At 45.4% G+C, this 16,818-nt stretch overlaps 1 protein-coding gene across 4 annotated transcripts in view; it reads right to left on the reverse strand.

Annotated features, from left to right (window-relative positions):
* The window catches only part of LOC124199852 (neural cell adhesion molecule 1-like), a 44,215-nt gene that overhangs the window by 1,869 nt on the left and 25,528 nt on the right, over positions 1-16,818 (reverse strand). For 2 of the 4 annotated variants that reach the window (XM_046595812.1, XM_046595814.1), the window contains exons 3-15: positions 14,281-14,683; positions 13,679-13,962; positions 6,126-6,236; positions 5,891-6,005; positions 5,528-5,616; positions 5,256-5,434; positions 4,791-4,935; positions 4,338-4,468; positions 3,133-3,295; positions 2,374-2,520; positions 708-902; positions 314-501; positions 26-140 (exon numbers count right to left, since the gene is read on the reverse strand). In XM_046595812.1, coding sequence (XP_046451768.1) covers positions 26-140; positions 314-501; positions 708-902; positions 2,374-2,520; positions 3,133-3,295; positions 4,338-4,468; positions 4,791-4,935; positions 5,256-5,434; positions 5,528-5,616; positions 5,891-6,005; positions 6,126-6,236; positions 13,679-13,962; positions 14,281-14,683 — 2,265 coding nt within the window. The remainder of the gene's footprint in view (positions 1-25; positions 141-313; positions 502-707; positions 903-2,373; positions 2,521-3,132; positions 3,296-4,337; positions 4,469-4,790; positions 4,936-5,255; positions 5,435-5,527; positions 5,617-5,890; positions 6,006-6,125; positions 6,237-13,678; positions 13,963-14,280; positions 14,684-16,818) is intronic. The other 2 variants (XM_046595813.1, XM_046595815.1) reach the window with 1 other exon arrangement.

A 16,818-nucleotide genomic window follows, 5' to 3' on the forward strand; every position in this document is an offset into this window, starting at 1 on the left:
TTTTTTAAATAAGACATTCAGTTACCGTTACCCGTGTGTTTCAAAGCGGCACGTAGCGTCGTCGTCTCCAAAGTAATGGGCTGACTTCGCCCTTTGGCGTTCAGTGCGTAGATATTGAGCAAAAAGGCCGTTTCGGGCTCCTGCGTACATTGCCGAAATAAAGGTGATTAGCGAGAGACGGGCAACACGGCGGGGCAACACATCGATCCACACGGCCAAACTGCTGCCTGGCTGTGTGTGTGCTGGTCTGGACTATACGTATACCACTAGGGGTTGTCTACTATATTTAAAAGTCTAATAACGTAGACTGTACCAGTCCGTAGACGGTGAAAACTGGCTTGGTATTGTTGAAGACGTAGCGGAGCGTGCGAGTGTTGCGATCGACCAGCTCCAGTCCAAAGGTTTGCTGCAGGCCGCCATCAAATGCCTCCTGGCAGTCGACTCGGACCGAATCGGCCGTTTGATTGTGGATGGCACAATTGGACGGCGCTGCCGGCTTGCCTGTCCCCACAATCATACATGTATTATAATATATTATGCATCATAATCATTTCAAACGTCAGAGAAGCTGTCATTATCATCGATGCCCAACGGTCGGGCCGGCCATACGGTCACCGCCGCCGCAATCTACTTGTGACCACATCAAAGCCGTCCCCAAAAGCGGACGGGGTTGTACTATGACTGTTATTATTATGATTATTATTTACCAGCCGGGACGACGTGGAAGAGGCAAGGCTCGCGTTGATTTCCGACCGGATTGCTGGCCCAGCAGGCGACAACTCCGAAATCCAGTTCCGATTTCGGCGAATATTGGAGGACGCTGGTGCTTCCCTGGGCGGTGAAAAGCGACCGCGGGAGTAGAATGGCGTCGCCGCTGCTCGTCACCATCATGCTGCCGTTACCTATCGTACACAAGAGGCCGCCATAACATAACAAAATAAAAAATAAAAAATAAAATGAGAGTCGGCGCAATATCTTGACAAAAGGGGACGGTGCCGTGACGGCGAATAATATTCCACCACCGTCGCTAAAAATAAAAATCTTCTTCTTCTTCTTCTTCTTCGCCTTTTATAAACACACACACAAACACATTTCACGGGCGCGCATCTCCCGAGTATTTTTTTCCTTTTTTTTTTTCATTCGGCCAGGCGTGGAATCAATCAAATCCGCTCGACAGCAATTCAATCTTGTGTCCGTCGTCAGGTCGCCGACGAGAGAAGCTCAAGGAGGGGAGGTGGACGACTCTCGAGGGCGCACGTACATAAGCGGAGCAGAAAATCCCATTCCGCCACTCTGTGTGTGTGTGTGTGTGTGTGTGTACAGCGTATACGTATCCCAAGTTCAAATAATAGCCAGCACATGCACCAACTAATTATAGCGTATATATATAATATTATATATATATATATGTATTCCTTTCAGAGTATATATATATGTACTCCCGGTAGCTCCCGCAGTCCGGACGACTGACGCGGTCGTCACGCGATCGCCGCATCGCATTTCAAAAAATAAGGAAAAAGAAGCGCAGAAAAAAAGGGTTTTTTTTTTCTCCATTCCAGCCCAGGAAAAAATAAAATAAAATGTTACATGTTACAGACATAGGTGACCTCTCTCTCTCAGACTATACCCAAGTCGGATAGAATTCTACCATGTTTTTTTTTTTCAAGGTGGGGGATGTATTATACACGGCCGGACAAAAAAGAAATAGTCGTCCAAAAGTTTGCGTGCATTCGATCCTTATAAGCTGTCTAACCCGGCTGCTAACCTTTCGATCCTTGGCAATATCGTTTTGGCCAAATCCCACTTACCCGAGAGAGGGAGAGACTTTTTATATACGATGAATATACGTGTAGTACTATACAATATTTTGCAGGAGGGGGGGTTTTTATGACGGTCGTCGCTTTTGCTCTACTCAAAATGGTTGGACATTAGACATAGTCTTTTTTTTACTTTGGCACCGGGTTTTTTTTCTGCCAGATGGATGGGCCGCCTTGTTTCATCACTCCGAGGTCCGATGGTGTGTGTGTACATTCTCACGATATGGATATGAATTGAACGATTATTATTACAGCCTTTGATTTGGCAAGTCCGTGACGAAATGCAAACAACGTTGGTTTTTACCGTGTCCGTTATTCACCCATTTCGACACAGTTGATAGTGCGCGATTAACCGACAAATGGCCATTTTATTGGCCAGGTATTTTGGCGGGGATTTCCCGCCTGCAAAGTTTGAAACAAGGAGGCCGAGCATCTTTGCTCAAATAGTTGTCTTAAACTTTTTTTTTTAATCTTTGGTAGTGAGTTTTACACAGGGTTCCTTATTGGCCTGTCTATAATAATGCAGTTTTGTGGTTGTGTTTGATCATTGACTTACTTTTCATGGGAGTGCCGAGAAAAGTCCACCAAAAATGGACCTCGTTGGAAGGATCGGCGTCCACCTGGCAGTCCAGCGATGCCGTTTCCTGCTTGGAAACGCCCGAAACGGTTCCGGCTGCTGACACGCTCCGACATCGGGGTGCGTCTACGAATAAACGAAACGGGATATCAACGTCGAGAAAGAAAGAACAAAAACAAAATAAATAAATACGTCTAAGTACATACAAGACTCAAAACAAAAACATGGTAGAACAAGAAGAAGAAGAAGAAGAACAAGTGTATAATCAATGGACAATTGCGTGGGTCAATATTCCCGCCAGCTGCGACGATACACGTGCAGACCCTCGACATCACGGACACTTCTGTCTCCTGCTAACCTTTAATCGTTAGGGAAAATACACCCAACGGCACCATTTGACTTTTACAACTTTTTGGGGGGGTTGAAGGAAAAACTCATCCGCAAAAAAAAAGAAAATCTAACACATCCAGTCCGGAATAATTATTTTCTAGAATACAAAAAAAGGAGTAGAAAGTAGCACGTAGTTGCTAAAGTGGTTCCGTGTTGAGGCTCGACGCGGGGGAGTCCCGCGAACAATAAATTTAAAAAAAAAAAGATAATTCCGCGTAAAATAATAAGGAAATTAAAAATGAATCCACTAGACGCAATAAAATTACCCCTAATTTTTTTTAACTACATGATTAAATAATAATAGGAGCAAGAAAATAAAAAAAATATTGGATGAATTGAATCAATTACATTGGATGCGGAGTCGCAATGGCGGCTGGCTGAGAGTTTCGCCGCGGCTGTTGGCGGCGCTGCAGGCGTACAATCCGGCCCTGGAATGCGTGACCGAGCGGAGGACGAGGCTCACGTTGCTAAGCACCACACCGGCGCTGACGTTGTGCACCAGACTCACGCCCTGTGCGAAACAGCAACAACAACCCAAAAACGATTAGTATAAATATACTACTACACACAGTATATAGTGGGTGTAACACAGCGGGAGGGGGAAATAAACACGTGGAGACCTCAGCTCTCTACTCTTAATCACAGTGGGTGAGGGGGGGGGGTGAGGGGGCTGGGGCATTTTTGATCACTGGCCAACATAAACAGCAGTTCATTTAACGGTTATCAGTTATGTGTAGCTAGAAGCTGCAGACAAGGCGGCAGCAGTGGCTCAGAATGTCACCGACGTTTCAATTAAGATGCTCTTCCTTAATACTACTAGCTGCTGCGCGCTAATGCCTAAGTCACATCATCTCGGAAATCATCTCTGCTCCGCTCCCCGGTAAAGAGGATTCCCCCTCTGTCTCCTACCCTACTACCCCCCCATCGGATGCGTCGCTAAAAGGCCTGACAGGCCTGTGGCTCCAAACCCGAGCCACTCTCCAGCAGCAACGGAATGGATGACAGCCGAGAAAGAGAGAGAATGGGCCGGCGGATTAGATTCCGCCGCGCAGAATGTCTGCATCTCTCTCTGTAGTCGGCAGTGCGTCATTGGCAAAAACCCAGGGGGATTCATGGCATGAAAACCCCCACCAAAAAAAAAAAAGAAAAACATTTATTCCTTTTTCACTCTCTCTCTCTAGCTCTTGCCGGAGTATTCCATGCCCGTCTAACCGATGGAAAATGGCGCAAAGATATTGAAAACGACGGGGCAAACTGTTGCCTTAAAGCTCAACCCGACGTAAAGCTGCTGCCAGCTGCTCAGCCCAGGGAGAAATCGAAGGAAAAACGCCAGACCAGCCAGCCAGGCCCAGCCCAGTCAAAGTCTAGTAGTAGCGAAATCCTCCCGCGAGATAATGTATTTAAGACCTCAGCCCGGATGGAAAATATACGAGTGTGTCTGTGGGCTGGCCTGATGTGTGTACCGTGTACATAATCTGTAAGTCAGCGACGTCTTTGATAAAACAAAACAAAACAAAACAAAAGAAAAAGGAAAATATAGGAGAAGAGCTTACGTTGTGGGTCCACTGGAGTTTGTGGAAGGCCGGATTGGCGCGAATGTGACATTCGATGTAGAGGTCGTCGCCTTCCTTGACGTCGTCGCCGTTGATGTTGCTGCCCAGCGCGATGCCCACTTCGGGTGCATCTTTTGATCGATCCAATTGGCACAGCGGTCGGTGGTCGATCCGGTCCGGTCCGGTTCGTTTCGTTGTGTGGCGGCCATTTCCATAAAAAAGGGCCGCAGACAGGACGACCAAAGTGGTGGGGGATATAACACATAAAAAAGAGAGAAAGAAATAGAGAAATAAGACGATAGACACCAGGCCGGCAATATCAATCAACTTTGATGTTGGAAATTGACGGCGATTCAATTTCACCGCCGCCCAGGGTCCAGGGTATAAAAATAAAAAAAAGGTCTGGGGGGGGGGGGGGAGAGAGAGAGAGAGACGGACAGAAGGGGAACTTACAATGGACGTCGAGTCTGACGGAATCTTCCATGACCGCTCCGGGGATCATGGAATTCTTGACACGACAAATCAGGTGACTGGCGTCGTCCTCTGACACCGGCGTCAAAGTCAATCGGCTTTCCGTCGCGTTGCCATCGTCCGAATTCTGTAACGAGAAAATGTGGCCGGCAGCCGCCAAAGTGAAACGTCAGCAACGATTCGGCCCAGCAGCAGCAGCACAAGAGGGGAAACAGGAAGGATATATAAGAGGGATTGGGATTGGGGACTGGGCGACAGGGCCGGCATACATAATAGATCGGGTCAGAAAGGGGAAAGAATAGGATGGACGTGCTCAAGTGGCGAGAAACGCATCACGACAAACACACACACACACATATGGACAGTGAACGGCCCGGACAGACACACACAAAAGAGCACAGCTCTCTCGGATGTCAGGGGAAAAAAACAAAACACTGATAATAATACCATAATGGCTGAAAGGTGAGCCGCTATTTGTTTGTTTCCCTTCCACCAGGTGATGGACGGCGGCGGGCGGGAGCCGCTCGTTCGACACTTGACCTCGACGCTCTGTCCGGCTATAAACGCCCGTTGATTGTTGGCCGAAACGGTCGGCGGCATTTGAATCTCGACGAAAAACGGGCGAACTAAAAATTTCAAAATTGAACTCGGGAAATTAATGGGTTGGCCAATTTTATCGTCTGCTTAACTCTTATTATACATATTGCGTCTAAACTTACGGTACAGTTCCAGAGTGACCGTTTTCATTATTGGCGCTAGGTGCGGGCTGGATGTGACTTGACAAGTGAAGGCGTCGTGCAGATGTTGCCTGCGGTCAAACAAAAGACGAACACACACGCGCCCGCGCGTACGTACGTGCATATAGATCAGATGTTAGTGTGTCTAGTGTACTACACGAAATAATAAGCCCAGCTATCCATTCGGAGTCAAAAAACAAAACACGTTTGTGACGTCAACAAAATCAAAATTAAAAAAATCGATCCATCCGCGCCGGATCGAACTCTCATTTTTTATTTTGGAGGAGAAGACACACACACACAAGGTTAGTAGTAATATTCTTCTAGTGTTTTTTGTTACTTTACCTCCCCACTCTGGGAACCACTAACAAATTGCTGACTGACTCTGGGGAGCGAGCGTCGGTCGTGTTGTCCAATAACTGGCCGCCTTGCCACCACGTCACCCACGGTTGCGGATAACCTGTCAAACGAAATGAAAATAACACACACAAGATGGGGAGAAAAGAAAAAAAAAGAATAAAGTTGCCGTCTGGGACTTGTTGGTGGGTGTGTGTGTGTTTTAGATTTTTTGATGTATTACCTCCGTAGGCCTTGCAGGTCAATATGAGATCGTTGCCTTCTTCCAACGGGCCGGCCACGACGCTCAGCTGTTGCAGGAAACCGTCCAGGATGACGACAGACGACGGCGGCTCTGTGCAGAAATCAATCCAATACATTTTTTAAGCTATTCCCATCTACTATTCAAACGTCTTTTCAACTATACACAAACACGGAGAATCAATAGATAGATATAACTATAGCAATAGCAATTAAATATCAAATTTAGATGACGATTGGGTCCAGCAAAGTCATCGACCATAACTGACCTCAAGACTTAAATAACCAAGCCTTGCGTCGGCCCGTGTTTTTGTTATTACACGAGCCGGGCTATTATATTTGCTCGAGTCCAGCAATGATGAAAGTCAACAATAAGCACACATAGAGAGTCCACACACACACACACACACATATGAGAGAAATGGAGAGTAAAACCAAACAAAAAAAAAATTGGGAAATAACATCTAAAGGCCAACCACACAGCCATTGGTATAAATACACATCCGTCCGTCGGAGGGGCGGTGGATTTGTTTTGGCCGGGCACATCACCCCTCGGCTGATATTATTGGACAAGAAACGTCGCTGTGTTTGACCACACTCTCTCTCTCTGGTCAGAGTAAACACACCACACAGTAGATGTGTTTAATTTAGATTTGATGGAATGCTATGTATTTATATAAACCTTTACCCTTCCGACTTCCTTCACATTTGTAATCCTCTTTTGGGGGGTGTTTCGCTCTAGACAACATCCTCTCCGTCTTTCTGCGAGTATAAATATATCTATACACACAACCGTGCGAGAGCGCTGTCTAGCTCTCGCCTGTTTATGTGGCTGAGACAACTGGATAATGTCAGTTTATATTTATAGGAGAGGAGAGCCCAGTGTTTTGTAGTGGTAGAGCCTAGGAAGCTCTTTCACTCTCACTGCGCCGCCATGTCAACAACATATCCACTGGGCTCTTTTTTTACTTCTGGCTGTGCGCCTCTGTTGTCTCTGAACATCATCCAATCGCTTACCCCCAACCCCCCCAGCAGCAGACGACGTTAGTGTGTTGTTGGCTGGCTGCTTCCATGCTGAATCAACACTGATCTCTCTCCAAGACGTTCTCGCTTTGTTTGGACTCGGAACTCTCACTACCACTTTTCTGCCAGTCTGCAGATGTAACACGGTCATAACTTTGGAACAAACAAACAAACAACCAACCACACAACACAAGCCCCGGTGGCTGTTCCTGCTGCTTGTGTGTCTGCAGATTGTTTTCACCGGGTACTATATGTATATCAAACAGCCCCACAAAGAGCTGTATAGGTACTGGATTTAATGACGTGGGATCAAAAAGGTCGTCGAAACTGGCAAACATGTTGTGTGGACTAGTAGACTGCACAGTATTCAGATCGGCTTAGTCTCGATGTCTAATTCCAGTCTAGTTTCCAGTTAAAAAAGAGCTAGCTCCATGTCTGTAGAGCTAGAGGAGAGTATCGAGCTGGCCAGGAAGGTAAGAGGAATCAACTTTGACGTTTTGGCAATGCAGATATTATTCCACCATTATATATCCCAGGGTCCGCTCCCCATTCTTCCGGCATTATGCATCAGCGCGGATAATAATGATACCCGCAATTTACAGTGAGCAAGGAAGGAGCCAAGGAGGGGTGGGGGCAGCTATAGAGCGCTTTTGGGGGGGATTATTAACGTCGGATCTGTTTTCTTGTATAGAGAATACTCTACAAGGCGCATAAGCGCAAGCGGCGTGTGTGTACGGCAACGAAGAATTGATACGACACGAAACGGTAATAAACGGTGGGAGATGTCAGGAGGAGATGACACGCTCCTTGATGTATCGACGTCTTATTTCTTTTAAAAATATATATCCCACTCGCATAGAATCAACGACGTGCGCAAACCAGCCGAAAATATCTCAAAAGTTGCGGCGGACGTTTTCTATAGAGAGGGGAGTCGTGTGTCATAGAGAACAAATCGGAGTGGGGTCGAAAAAGAAAAAGAAGAAAAAAACAGATGGTCGACTTGCAGAATCTTCTTAAATGTCCACCTCGCTCCTTGGTGAGGACGAGCCGGGCAGCGGCAGCAGCAGCCCAGCTGTTGTTACTCTCATATTCAATCTCGTACGTCGTCGTCGTCGTGTGCGCTCTGTATAGTCTGAGCTCTAGACAAGTTCACTGTTTCGTGTATAATCTGCCAGCGCTCCTAGTTCTCTTTCTTCGCCCCAGTTGGAAACGGGAAAAGAGAGAAAAAAAGAAATGAAACAACAACGACATTCCACCTGAATTTCTAGTTTCCCCCTCAAAAAGATTGCACTAGCTGATACTATATCTATACATCAATACAGTAGTAGTATATTCCCCTCCCCCCTTACCCATTTCTCGTTGGGATGACAATCTCCGTCGAGGGCCTCGAGAGTCGCAATCTAATACTCACAACTTCCATATCGATCGGCAGTGTGTACATCTATCAGCTTTTTATTTTTCATCTTTTTTTATAATCTCCGGGATTCTTTTCTTTCGACCAGTTTTGATATCTATTTTTCTATTTTTTCTCTCTTCTTTTGTGCACGCGTGCGATCTCCACGGCCGATATTTTGTCCACCTCACTATATACTTTCTCTTCTCTATATATATATATTCTGTTGGGGAGGAGGGGGGATAACAGGGCCAAACCATTTCATCACCATCGATCCTTGTTCCGTAATACTTTTTTCTTCTTGCCAAACTTTTTCTTTTCTGCACACACGGCCCATACACTGTGCGTGTGTTTTAGATATTTTTAGAGTAACTTGACAATCGAAATATTTTCACAAAACATTTTTTTCTCTTCTAGCTTCAAGTAGTGGCTGTTGTTTTTTTTTACTAGGCGAATGAATATTCATCCGCCAGGGGAATACATTTTTTTGAGTTGCCAACAATTTGCCAAAATAAGAAAATTGGGTAGAGAGATTCTGCTGTTTTTGGGGGGTTCTTTATTGGTTAGATTTCGTCGTCTCATCAACTATGACACGAGAGCTAGTTGGCTAAGCTCAAGGAGAAACGACGGCAAAAAAGTTTGAGTGACTCTGGGTATGGTATCAGACGTCCCGCGCATGTAATAACTAAATAGCGTCGAGTATTCTTTTCTCGGCGAGAGAGACAAAAGAAAAAGAAAAACAAAAAAGAAAGAAAGAACAACGGGCTGGATAAAAAGACGAGGAGGATTACACGGGCGATGGCGGTGGCGGTGGTGGGATGACGCAGCGGGAATCACGCGCCTTCTAGCCCTAGTAGCTACTACTAGACGCGGACCTCAAAAGTTGACGAGACATTGTTTGCCGGCAGGAATAGCAGAAGGAGCAGAAGGGGCACCAGGAACGATAATACGCCTCGACTTTCTCTCTGTGTACTTGCCTCCTGATGCGTCTCTTTTGTCTTTCAAGAAAATACAAAAAAGAAAAAAGGCAAACGGGAAGGCAATGTGTAAACATCCGGCCGGCAAAAAGAAAAGAAAAAAAAGGGAAAAATTCTAAATGAGAAATAACAAGAAAAATAAAACAAAAAAGAAAGAAAAACTGCGTCTCAACTTTTTTTCAGCACGCGATAATAACGCCGCACGTGCATAATCCTTTTTCTTTAACACAACGTTAGAGAAAATTTTTTGTTTTTTCTTCTCTTCTTTCAACCCCAATAAAAATTTAAAAAAAAAAAGTTCTTTTTTTTTCTTTTAACAAACTTGGCTGTTTCTGGTATTTGTTTATCCCGCCGTGAAAAAAAATAAAATAAAATTACCGAAATAAAGTTTATTTCTCCGGCCGACAGCATAAAAACTCTCGTTTTTTTCTCATTGCCAAACAAGCCACACTTAAAAATAAAAAACCCTCGTGTACACAGACAGGCACACAGAGAGAGCCTAGACCCTAGTAGATTGTTATCGATTTTGTATACTGCTGGCCGCGTCCTGGATCTCCTCCGTCATGTTGACACACACAAAAGGTAGTCTGAGGAAGCGATCTGGTCTATATAGAGCAGCACACAACAACAACACAGTTGTTTGGTTTATATATATATGTTGTCGCTCTCTCTCTCCAGCAGACAAATAAAAGGGTCCCCCCAAACAAAATTCCTGTGCCCTCTACAAAGAAAACGCAACCGGGAGGGTCTATCTACTATATCCATTCCAAACGAGTCTTGTAGATAGGTACCTCGTTCATTTCTCCGTTCCCTCCCACTTGCGAGCAGCCGCAACGGCGAAACTCTTTCTATAATACGGAGCGATTGCGTGATAAAAAAAAAAAAAAACTGAACGATACCCGCGCACTAAAAGGAGCGGTGGTGATGGTGGGGGAGACAAAATAAACCGCAGGAGAAATATAGGATATCTCCCGACATTCCTGTTTTTTTTTCTTCTGGCGCTGCTGCTGGCCAAAGAGTTGGAAAAGCGTTGACGTAAGAGGAATCTATTACGCAGACGAAATGCAATAGGGGGGAGCCTTATTGTATGCATAAAGGGCGGTTGCAGGTTTTGTTGTCCCTTTCATACAAAACCAGCGGCCGGCCCAAAATTGGGCAAAAAGAGAAAAAAAGGGGTTTTGCGGGAAAGGTGAAACCGTCAAATCGTGTCAGAGATATCAGCTGATATTGGCTGGGCGGCGGCCGCTTTAAACGGACGCAATGCGCATCTATCAAATGCATATTACACGTCTCAATGGGGAAAGATGGGGTGGGTGGTCTTGATTGATACCCAGCGACGAGCAGAGTGAGCAGCAGCAAAGGGCGTCCATCTTCGTTCATCGTGATAAATATTGTTAGTCCCTTTCTTGTTTTGCACCCCCACACAAACCCACACAGGGAGGACGTGTGTCGTCCCCAAAGCGTGCCCAATATTGACAAGCCATAAATCGTCCGGGTGGCTGGCCAATGTGTTCGTCGGACGCCCAGTCTGTATACGAGACACACACACACACACTGGCACAAGTGGAAAGTTGCTTCCGGCCAGATAAAACCAACCGCCGGACTGCTGCTGGTCTTCTTCTTCTTTGCCTCAGAGACACGTACTACTACGACACAAACAACGGGTTCCGCCGGACTTTCTATCGATTAGCTCAAACATCTCCTGTCTCCACCCCCATCCCCCCCAAAGGGGGCGAAAGAAGAAGGGACGAGAGAGAAAATCTAAAAGAGAAATAGTGGCCATTGCAGAAGACCGGTACTACTACCACCTTTTACGGTTAAAAGCTATTTGTCACCGACTCCTGGGCGATGGCCATGATCGCGGTCCCCTTCCATCTGCCTGAGCTGAGCGGCGCCAAATTTGAAATTTTGTTTTCTCTTGCCAAACACTGGCGATTTCTTCAACGATTTACGCGTTCAAACTTCAACAATTAAAAATGAAATAAAATAAACTTTGGGATTTGGACAGCTCCATCCATCACGCCAGACAAGGTACTCGTTCACCTTGCAATCAACAATGTCCCTGGCGGCGATTCAAATTGGAGACCACCAATCAAAATGACAAGACAATAGCGAGAACGAGAAAAAAGGGAGACTATGTGGGCTGTAGACAATGCGCGGTGTGGGCCGTCAGGACTTGGTTGTGCCTCGTAGTACATTGGTTAATGTTGGCCGGCCGGCCGGTTGGAGAAAAAATAAATAAAAAAAACTAAAAATCTTTTTTTTTTTGGGGGGGGGGGGGAGGGGGGCTTGTAGTATTTTCTTTTTTTTGCGGTTGGGAAAATATTGATTGACGACAGAACTAGACAAACTTCTACGTCCGAGAAGATCGATGTCGAATCGATCGAGCTCCCCCACACGAGAAATGTAGGGTATAGGAGATGGAGAGAGAGAGAAAAGAAAATTGAGCCTTCCGACATGAGCTAGACGACGATTCATACGTAATCATGTTATTACTCAATTCAGAGCGATATAAAACATGGGGGGCAAACAGAATTTCCGATAGGAGCATTTCTTTGGAGCTTTTCTCTTTCTCAAAATGGTTACGAGGTCATTAGCCTTATATGCATCTATATAATAATGGAGAGACTGTGCGCATCCGAAAGGCTCTCTAGCTCTCTTATCGTTAGACCCCCCCCTACGCACTGGCCCTTTATTGCCAACGATTCCACCCTCCATCATTTATAGCCGATGAATATAATAAAGGCCGTCTTATCTATCTAGATATATCCCCCTTCCCCATAGAAATAAAGCATCAAGCACAGAGAGAGAGTATTAGATCGGCATTTTCACAAAACTGTCGTGGGACATCATTTAGATGGATTGATATATATATATCTCAGAGGATAGACTAACTCGAGCCCTGGCGACCTCCGTCATTCACTCACTCTCTAATAGTATATCCCCCCCTCTCGGCAGAACAAAACTGTGCGAAAACCCATCAGTCATTCACAGGCCATTGATCTTCCCCCCCAATGCGGCAGACTGGTGGTTTTTTTCATCCCTCCATGCAGAGCAGCGGCAGTCGGGTTTTCTTCGTATAAATAGAGAAACGGAATAATAGAGGACCCACCAAACGGGGGGGAAAAAAACAGACAGAGCTTTTATTCCTATTGAGCCTTGCTGTTATTAGCTGCTGCCTGCAGTCGTTTTCTAACGACATGCCGCATACTACTAAAATACTCGACGACTGCTAGCTAGCTATCTATCGGCTGCTGCTGCTCAGATACGTACATGTCTAATAACACTTGAAAGTCGCTTGGCGACCCCCTCTGATTGAACTCATCCTGCTGGCAGGGCCCTGCGTTGGAAGAAGCAAAGTTTCAGCCTATGAATACAGAGAGAGAGAGAGAGAATCTTGGCAACTTAATTATCCATGCGACTAAACCTGCCCAGCCAACACAACACCCCGAAAAGCCGTCAACACACACTGAACATTCACACTTTATAGTTGGCCTATACACACCACCGCCGCCGCCAAGCCCGGCGACGACTTGACTTCGTCAAACTGCCAACCATTTCTGTACAACTTTGGCTTTTGAATATTGAATGTTGATCATATTCTCTCTCCCCCCACCACCACCCTCCCCCTTTTCACCGCATTAATATCAAACAGCCGAGAGAGAGAGAGAGCTGCAGGTCTCTTTTAATGGCAGGCAGCAAAATTCCGCACTTAGTTTTTCCTTGTTGTTTAGCCAAACTCGACTCCAAACATTTTTCGAAAAGAAAAGAGAAAAAATCATAACAGGTTCCCCGAGTTTTACACAAAACGGCGGGACTCTTTTTAAAATTTCGGTGAATTGTTGGAGAGACTATGACGTCAATCAAAAGTAACTAAATCATTTGAGCTTGACTGACGCAGTCTAAAAAGCTCTTCTTTCGACGTATAATAACCCAAAAGAAAATGGCAGAATCCTTTTTCTTTTTTTTCATCCGTCTCAAAAATATACCCGGAAAGGGCACTGGGGGATCGGATTAAAAAAAAAATAAATAATAAAAGTACCCAAACAACAACAGCTGAATGATCTAATCCCTAACGTCTAATCTATAACTCTCGATAAAAGATGAAATAAGAGATTTGCGGTGGTGGAGTTTTTTACTTACCGATGACGACGAGACGATACTTGAAGTTTCGCGAGGGGGCGCTGTTGAAATCGACCCGGCAACGGTAGTCGCCGCCGTCCTGTCGGGTCACGTTGACAATCTGGAGGCGGGCTAATGTCGACGCGCTCGACGCATTCTTGAAAAATGATCCTCCCATTGATGTTGAAGAAGAAGAAGACGACGAAGAAGAAGAAGGAGCTTGAGGTAACAGGAACCGAACTCTCCGACCGAATCGCTCCTCGTTCCACCAATGGCGACCGGATCGACCGCGCCTCACGTCCAGGCTATATCAATGTACAAGGGCAGGGTTTTTATATTTTGGCCAGCCATCGTGAAATCGTATCGTTAATAATCAAGTGCCATGGCTAAAGATCATCATTTATTTAAAAGACGCCAGTCGCAATGGAGGACATGTCAAGATGCGGACTCAAACGGAGCTTATATCTTGTACTATACTATTTATATACATAAACGCAAATGATTCACTTTCATTTGAAATGGACTAGTCATTTATTCACTAACCAGTCAACTTATCATTGAGTTAAATCCCCCCTCTTCCCGACTGTTTAATTGACCAGTTAATCATTTCCCAGCCGAAATACCTGTAGAATGGTTTGCGATCGGGATCGACGAACCATAAAACGAGATAGCCGTCATCCATGGTCAGTTCCGATGGATGGTCGTATGCGGCGGTCGACGTCGAATGTCTGCGATGGTGCTGATTGTTGTTGCTGTTGTAGCGTCGATTGCGTCGGCGATGCTCGCCAGCACTCTGGTGGTGCCTTGATGCAGAGTAATACGATCCGGAAGAGGAGCGACGCTGTCCAGTAGCCGCTGCTAATCCCTTCAATGACGATCTGCTGGACGAAATGACGGCAGCAGCAGCAGCCGGAGCGTAACCGGCCAGCCCATCCGCCCCGTCGTGTTGATATGCGGTCGAAGACGTCACATCGCACACCAATTCGACGCGATCTCCCGCCATGATGTAAACCGTCTCGACCGGAACTGTCGAAAATAAAAAATAAAAATAAAAAACAAGAAAGAAAAAAGCCAATAAAAACGCGGGTTCTTCCATCACACACATACTGTACACACATAACATTTGACTGAGCTACACACACGCGTAGAAAGAAGAAAACATTGTTGTTTAGTGTCGAAAGTTTGCCAGAGAGTTTTGTTTGGCGCAGAGAGAGTCTAACAATCATCGCATATGTAGCGAGCGCTACTGTGCAATAAGAGAAACATTATGTACAGGACTCGTACTGTGTTTACCCCCTTCCCATCCGTCCGGCGCGCATTCCATATATATTGTACAACAACAGCAGCAGCAGCAGCAGCAAACTGTGTTGTACATCAAATATATAAGTATGAAGTTATTTGCCAGACATTTTCGTTTGCACACACACGAAAAGCCACTGCTGCTGGCCGCCGGACGTATAGTACAGAGGGGGGAAAAAAGCTTCAGACTTGTGGCCGGCGTGTTGGTCGATAAGACTATGCTGCTGCTGCTGCTGCTGCTGGCCGGGCTTACTACTACAAAACGCGTGTGGTTTTTATTTTAGTGAGCTGGCCCGTAGTATACATAGAGTTATAGCACACACGCAGTATATACAGTACACTATATAGCCTTTTCTCTCTCTTCCGCGTGTGTGTGTATGTACAAAACGCACCGCACTTTGTTGGGAGACGTGTGCCACATACAACAACGTCGGGAATTTCCTTTTGTTTGTTTCACTTTCGTCTCTCTCTGCCATTCAGATTGGACTCTTCAACTTTGGCTGTGAATTTATTTGAACGGCCGTTGTTCGGCGCTCCTTTTGTTTGATCCTTCAAAAGGAAAATGAATCCCATGATGAAGCCCACCCACCACCACTCCAGCCTGCAATCCATTTCCACAACACTTTTGGTCGTAATTGATAGACTCGAGAGAAACTTTGGTGTCATTGAAAGTATTTCAGGAAGAAATAGAAGAAGCCTACGCGTCAAGCACCAACACGAGCAGAGATCGCCAGGTTTTTTGTTTTAATTGCAACCACTTCAAAGAGTTTCAAGGCAATTGTTTCGATTTATTCTCTTGAATGTGCAACTTTGAAATCCGGCCGGATGCGCGTGGGTTTTTACAAACACTCTTAAAAATAAGCGGGAAAAGTTGAAGTAAACTTTCGAAAACAAAAAAAATTATCTACATCCGATTGTCTCAGTCACGAACGATGCAAGTGTTTTAAACGCATTCATAAAAACCCGAGACGTTGAATAATAAAAACAAAAGCAAACAAAAAAATCTAATGAAGAATAAAATAAAAAATAGAGGGTATAGCGCAAGTGATGCGAAAAATAGACGGATGAATAATCATCGTCATGTACATGTAATAACGAGCTTATAATATTAAAAGAGAAATAGCATATGCGCTTGCACGATAAGAGCGGGAATATAAACCCAGCCGGGAGGGTTTGTACTACAGAAAAAAAAGGAAAAGAGAATTCCGTGATGGGAGATGGCGTATGACCGTTCGTGCGTGATGATGATGGCGGGGCGTCCGCCAACGGCCGAGTGATGCGCGACAAACATATCAACGACGTCTACCCGGGGCCCAGTTGCTGGCCTCACCGGCCCACACACACACACACTGGGCGTAATGGGTGAAAGCGACGGCGCTGTGCTATAGACACACACGCGGTATTAACCAAATACACTAGTCGAGAAAAAGTAGACGGCGGCGGCGTCGGCCGGGAGTTCTATTAAGGACATTGAAGATATATAACTTGACGGTCTTTTTCGTGTTCTTGCTCGTGTAATCTCTCTCTCGATACAACCTACTACACAACATGTCCTTTTCTCCTTTTCTTTTTTAAGTAGTTAACGTGACGACGGAATGAAATCAAGAAAGAAATAAAAAAAAAAGGCCGAGGACTTGTGAACCAGTCCCGCCGGAAGGAATCGGGAGGAGAGAAATGTGTTTGTGAAATTCTTCATTTCACAGCGAAATTTACGTTTGATAAAAAATAAAAAAAAATCCCGCGGTTGACTTGGGCTCCTGCTTAGGAAACTGAGCGGAGATGTATCCCCTTGGCGACTCATTAAATAAAAATAACTGGAGATTATTCTCCAAACAGGGGGGTTGGAGAGAGAATTGAGAGTC

Source organism: Daphnia pulex, chromosome 8 (assembly GCF_021134715.1).
Source record: "Daphnia pulex isolate KAP4 chromosome 8, ASM2113471v1".
NCBI lineage: Eukaryota > Metazoa > Arthropoda > Branchiopoda > Diplostraca > Daphniidae > Daphnia > Daphnia pulex.